Source organism: Opisthorchis viverrini, assembly GCF_000715545.1.
Source record: "Opisthorchis viverrini unplaced genomic scaffold opera_v5_122, whole genome shotgun sequence".
In the NCBI taxonomy this organism is placed as follows: Eukaryota; Metazoa; Platyhelminthes; class Trematoda; order Opisthorchiida; family Opisthorchiidae; genus Opisthorchis; species Opisthorchis viverrini.
The window spans coordinates 478,394-485,138 of record NW_008751780.1 but is presented as its reverse complement, the minus strand read 5'-3'; the positions used below and the strand labels follow the sequence as shown (position 1 = coordinate 485,138).

At 44.6% G+C, this 6,745-nt stretch overlaps 2 protein-coding genes across 2 annotated transcripts in view; both read right to left on the bottom strand.

The window, feature by feature from the left end:
- Positions 1-1,227, bottom strand: part of T265_06141 (hypothetical protein) — a gene marked incomplete at both ends in the record, with an annotated part of 21,352 nt that extends 20,125 nt beyond the window's left edge. Inside the window, 2 exons of the mRNA XM_009171334.1 lie at positions 948-1,123; positions 1,186-1,227. Of these exons, the coding sequence (XP_009169598.1) occupies positions 948-1,123; positions 1,186-1,227 (218 nt within the window). The remainder of the gene's footprint in view (positions 1-947; positions 1,124-1,185) is intronic.
- A 2,126-nt stretch (positions 1,228-3,353) lies between these two features.
- The window catches only part of T265_06140 (hypothetical protein), a gene marked incomplete at both ends in the record, with an annotated part of 17,020 nt that continues 13,628 nt past the window's right edge, over positions 3,354-6,745 (bottom strand). The window contains one exon of the mRNA XM_009171333.1: positions 3,354-3,525. Within this exon, the coding sequence (XP_009169597.1) occupies positions 3,354-3,525 (172 nt within the window). The remainder of the gene's footprint in view (positions 3,526-6,745) is intronic.

Below are 6,745 nucleotides of genomic sequence, written 5' to 3'. Positions count from 1 at the left end.
ATATATATATATATACCTCGGGGAAAAACACTAATGAGAACCGCACAGCGTGCTTTCTGCATTGAAGTAACCAAAGAAAAAGCCTTCGACGGGGATGGAGAGAATATTTCATTCCGTCTGATGTAAAGGCTCCATACATCCAACACTGCTGCACATCCGTTATCCGAACTAGAAGCACAGCACTACCAGTCTGCGTAATGATTGTTAAATCCCTTCATTTAGGTCATTGGCGACTAGTGATTTTGCTCATCTAGGTAATACAGAATAAAAACCGCCGAACGACGAAAAAGTTACTAGTTTGAACTCAGGAAACATCAAGTTATCACGTGTCGCTTCACCTCATACTTCAGCCGTGGAATAATCGAACGAATGGTGCTGCGACTCTGATGATGAATTACAGGCTAACGCAATTCCAGTCAAGTCCAAAGTGGCCGGTAACGTGGTGGGTTGATGTGCTTATGATGCGCTTTGGGGTGCTGGTCAAGTGTTTAATCTGGGTCACCGCCAGGAACTTCCGATCTTAGCGCCTCCCTTTGTGAAATCAGCTATCTGGGAAGCTCTTCTTCTGCATCAGAAGAAACCCCTTCTGAAACTACCCATTTGGGCGGAGACAAATTTTGTATCACAAATAAGACGCATGTGCCTAAAGCAACATATTGCCCCCTCATATCAATGGAAATAACAATAACAGATTTGCAAAAGCTATCCTATTTAGTAGCCTACAACACCTGCAGTCTAGTCAAATGAGCAAACTGAGCTGCTACCTAGGGCCTTATGCTCGCATAAAGCCAATGTATGTTATGTTCCAAAGCACACATCAGACTCAAGACCAGTTTCGCAACTTAAAAAATCCAGATCAAACCTAGGTGTACCGGCGATTCACGAACAATAGCTCCTAGCTTATGAGGGCGAGATGGCTCCAGTGGTTAGAGCGCGAATTTACTGACCGGAAAGTCCGTGGTTCGGACCCGACCTCTGCCTCTCGACTTTCCCTGTCTAGGCTTGGGGAACCTGAAAGTGTCCCAGCCCTCGTGCTTTCTTCGGGTAGAATGGCAACTAGGAGAGCGAAACCGGTGCCTGCTTGCAGCGTCAACTTACGCCCCACTAGAATGTATTTCCGAGGCTGAAAATGATACTTTTTATCAAGATTTATGCAAACCGATTCGTCAACAAGAAAGCACTTACAGCATGATCCTTGAGGATATGATGAAGGTCCACGTAGGCCATTTGAACCCTGCGGGATCACACTCCAATCGGAATCGATACTCGTCAAACGGACAACGGTTCCTTTAGTTGTGCCCTGACTAGTGGTTCTTGCAAACAGGTATATTCAACAAAAGCGAACGTATCACGTAACCTGAAGTCCACTAAGCGCAAATCGACCGTGGACCGTAATGGCCACCACCTATTGGTCGAGAGACTCGAGTGCTCTTCCTTCTGTGATACGTAACTTGATTCCGATCATACTTAACAAGTCGTTTCTGCCACTTCTTTGCAGGTCTACGAGAATTATGTAGACTTATTTTTGGGGAACTATTCTAACCCAGCAGTGTCGATCTGAACAACCTCGATTGCACTCTGGAGTGCAGCAACATACTATCTGGAAAAGTTCGAAACAAGTATGTACCTGGCATTCAAAGCTGCCGACTTCTTTCATACGATTCAGCAGTCGGTGAATATCGTCCAGAAGGCTAAACCTGGCTGATACTAAAAAATCCGTACTAGGAGGCAACAACTACAATTGCAGACAAACGTCCAATGATGAAGAATGATCAGGACAATGGAAGGTGAATCTATTGCCGAAAGCACTGCTAGTGCCTTGAATTCGTTGGAAACGAAGCCGCCTCTCCTCCTGAGCTACACAAGCCAAACATTACTCTCAGACCAATTCTATCGACGATAAACTCCCCTCAGCACAAACCATCGAAGTTGTTGGTGTATATAATGAAACCTGTGCGCGATCGACTGACAACCCACATATTAGGAGATAGTTCCCAACTAACTGCATGAGCACTGCAGTCGAATGTTCAAGGTGAACCTTTCGCAGGGTTTGACGTCACGTCTATGTTCAAGGGTGTGTCTCGACACGAAACCGTACAATTCATATCTGTTTTTGTCCACACAAGCGATATTAACTTTGGAATACCAGAAACCAAACTGAAACCTCAACTTGTTTTGTAGTGTCACTTTCAGCTTCCAAAGTCTATACTACAAACAGGTTGAAGGGGACGCATCGGAGGCTCGCTTGATCCTGTCCTAGCGGTTACAGCGATGGTTAGCATCGAAATACGAGTGGGAGGTCTCAGGCGACAGGGAAAATTCTATAAAAGATAAGTTGAGGACATGTTATTGGTCGCAGGAGAAACGCAAGAAACAATGGAACTGTTTCAGTAACTTAACGCCACCGTCAATTTAGCAGTCGAGCACGAAGCGAATGAAAGTCGTCGTTCTTGATATTCAAATGACCTGAGAGACGATGGGAAACCTCGTAGGCCAGTTCATCAAAAACATACCTGGGAGTTCCCCGCCGATGCGGTATACGGCGAGGGGGAGTTCTAAGGACACTATGTAAAACACAGTACGCTTCGGTCGAAGGTGCGGACCTATTCAGTTCTAAAGGCAGCCTACCTGCACTATAAATTCAGAAGGGACGATATAAGCGCTTGATCTCAGTTGTTAACATCAAAGCAGTGTTCATCTAGAACTGCAAACGTATCCCTATCTCTACGGTCAAAATTCCACCACCCCAGTAGGCCATCTAAAATCCCGTTTATTGTCTTACGTGTGGTTGCTTGACCATTTCAAGAAAACTGAAAGGCAACTTCAAATCCTGAGACATGTGCACGATTGATACCAGCTTCATCGGCAACTTGAAGGCGGACACTGTTTCGATCCGGCAGCTGCATTTCACATTGTGTATACGACCACGAACAGTAAGGTTCTTCAGTTTGCTGAATCTATCACTGAGGATAGAAACCAGAATTGAGTAAACAGGATGATCGACCATATCGTTGATATTTCTTCGGTGATTCACTTACTTCCCAGACTTGTGTTGTTTATCCGATTTTGCTACGTAGTATAAATCTGAAATGGTACAGCGAAATACACGCTACGTGTCGTGCAACATCTCACTTGTCTGCGCTGTCCTCAAGCTCGCCATGGGAAAATCATGTTTCAAGAACCCAGGACAGCGGTACTGTTTTCATCAACGAACAGTGATCACCTCCCTTGAAACTGTTGATCGTCGGACACTGCAGTAGGGGATGGTGTCTTTCATAGGTTTTCGACTCCCAGAACAATGCAAGATAACTCGCATCAGGGCATACCGTAATAGGGGCGAGATAGCTCAGTGTTTAGAGCGCGATTTGACTGACCGGACGGTACGTGGTTCGAACCCGACCTGTGCCTAGCTTGGGCAACCTGACAGCCCTCGTGTTTCCTTCAGGTGACATGGAAGTTAGGCACTGAAAGCGTGCTACAGCTGAACGATTTTTTCCAATTTTTAATTTTATATCGTGAGATTGCCTGAGTTCACTAGTATCACAAGATCAATCTTCTTCCGTAATCAGAGTACACACACAATCAGGCATACATGCACACAAAGCTAAAACACTCGCGCTGGTTGCGTGTGACTGCCAACTGATCTCAGGAGCACACCAACCAGAAGATACGATGCGATTCCAAATTACGCAACACCTGACTCGTATTCAATTGATTGTAGAAATCCTTGAAAAAGGTTGACCTCGAAAACCGGATCCATGAAACGTCGGATTGTAATACCTTATTCTACTACGCTGTTTGAACTTTGAAATATTCACATCACACTTGTTGCATTCAATTATGTCATCGATATGATCGCGGAGGAGTTGAAATGCTCCCGGAGCACTCGTCCGCGGACTCGGAGTGCCCAGACTGCATAAGCCTCCCCAGTTCTGATCTCATCGAAATGTGAAGTACTGAATAAGTTCAACAACATCTCGCGGTTTGGTATGCACTTCAACGCAAGGGGTAAAGTGCCGCTGGAACAAAAAAAACTTCTAGATGAACCGACCCAGGCGCGCAACTGCTCGAATACCAGTGGTCTAGCTAAAGGCCAGATGGGAGAAGCCAGAGAAGCTTTTGCTAACCGCATGGATCGATTCGCTCTTCGCACAGCCATACGAAGTGGGAATGAACCTGGAGAAGTCCAACCATGATTTGGCGATAAAGAATGATAGACATTACCAGCAAGCTTAGCTGCGCTGTTCAGTGCCGTCGGTGTTGTGACTTGATGTAGGATCGTGCAACTCTGTATCGGTCCCTTGACTTCCTGCTCCGCCCACTATGGTATATCAAAAGGTACGGTAGCTCTACACAGCCCTTTATGGAGACAAAAGGAGAATCATTACATCTGTATTCATAGGGTAATAACAGTGTTCCACAAGGTCGTGCCAGAAGCACCGTGAGGGGGCGAGAAGCGTCCAGTCAAGGATGCTCGACCCGGATTGGCTGGCATTCTGACCAATCAGGGCATGCCTTCGTCTGGCCCGTGTCCTGCACGTGACACATCCGTCCAAATGATGTGATGTTCGGTTATTAGGGACGGCTGGCCCCCGAACAGTCAGGGCACCCAGAAACGGGACACATCAGAGGTTGGAAGTACTAAGGGCAAAACTCTGTCACGTTATCCACGGTCTGCATGAGTTCATTGCATAACTTCTCCCGATCTTGCCGACTAAGAAAACCCTATTACCTTTTATACGCAGCTACCCATTTCTGTATTCCAATTCTTTGGCGAACGAGACTGTGGCAGCTAGAACCACTGTGGAATATGTACATGTTTTGAAGGTTATAAGAGTAAGATCAACAAGGGAACAAACAAAGGTCTGTTAAGAGTCACCCTTCGGCCTAAGCATATTAGTACAACGAGTAACAACAGTATTAGTTGTTCAAAAAGGCACTAGTATTCATCCACCGATTCCTGCAACATGAAGGGGAATATCGCACATCCTCAGAATGAATCGTCGCAATTTTTCTGAATGACGCTCAAGACCATACTATTTACAAGAGAATAGATAGCAAGGCGGAAAACTAATGGTGAAACAGATAGTGGGGCAAAGTATGGTAGTACAGTCATGTCGATGTTACTTAGAAATGGGAGTAAACTTACGACAGACATGTCACTAGTGCTTACGTGGGGAATAACAGCGAATAAACTGGTAAACGGCGAGCCTGATTCTTCTAGGAACTGTGAACTATTTAGCTGTACAAGTTCGCATGACTGTGGTCGTACTCAAACTAGTACATTCGTTTCGAAGATTCCACTATGAAGAGCTACAAGATGACTATACCGAATGATCAAAGAAACAGCACCGCACAGGAGGATTCTATATTGGTTCAGTAACGTGAGGATGAGCTCAATACTAGTAACTGCTTCTGGCTTTGAACCAGAAACTACTGTTGAGCTGAGCTAACAATATTTAGAACAATCTAGAAAACGTAGATGTATCGAGCTACGCCCCGTGGCTTAGTTTGCTCACAAATACAAAGACGTTTTTGTACATTTGCGCAGTCAGCTTTACGATCAACGTTGGGGGGATAGGGAAATCAACCAAGGTGAAATAAGGTTTGAAAATCTAGAGATAAGGATGCAGCAATGGTAAGGAAGTCTAACACAAATCTGACGAGGAACACCTGTTTTGGTCTCTCCTGAAAAGTGCTTTCCTCGGAGGATCACGTTCTTGGTATTAGTCGCAGGCTGATCAGAATATCGGGAACAGAATGGTATGCAGACAGCTCCAACCGTAATCAGTGGTGCGGGCAGAGTATGACGCCGGCTACAATGCAAGTTGTCGTGTCGTAGGCGGTAGTTCAGCATCAAGATGACGATAAAGATAGCTCATTGTAAATCTAATTTTATCGGTTTTAAAATAGTGCATGTCGACCAGAAAGCGGTACGGACTACAGCTTGTCCACATACAACACAGAAAAATAACAAACTATGGTATATATATATATATTTGTACAACAGGAAGACAGTTGTGAAACGATACTGGAATATTGTAAGAACTTGTACAAACAGGGATAATATTTTATCGTTTCAATCGTGTGAGAAACAGGTGGATTAGTTTGTGCTCTACAAGTGGGGAAAGTAACCTGGTGAAATCATCTAAAAATGGAAGTGAAAAAAGTGGCGCGGTTAGAAGGCTGAAAAATAAGCAGACCACTGGAGCTTAGTTGTATACCGTTATTGTAAAATTGTAGTTCCTAAGAGTTATCATAACACTGGAAAAAAAGACAAGCGATGGCTGGCAAGAATAGTGTACAACTCTCACAATCACGGTGGAAAATAATATAAGCGATGGAAAATAGTGGAAGAGGATCCAATCACTGCCGAAAGGCTGTGGTTTTTTAGTAATGAGTACAAACAGAGACGAAAGATTTCATGTAAATGAGCTTTCAGAATCCAACTCCACCTTCTAGTGACACCTGAACAAACTTCAACCTCACGGTTTCGTAAATCGTCACGAAAAGACTGAGCCTTCTCACGGTGCAACCGTTTGTGTACCTCAGTAATGCATTTAACTAGATGTCGATTCGGCATCCATAGTCTCTCCTACTACACTGATTAGTGGATACATATAGCAGGGACAATGAGCGAAAACCTGCTGCAATCGATGCCTCTCATCATTCTTCATTAGTCGTTCTTGTATCAACTCCGTTCCTATTTGATCGTTCTTTTGTAGAACCTATCGGGAGGAAACCC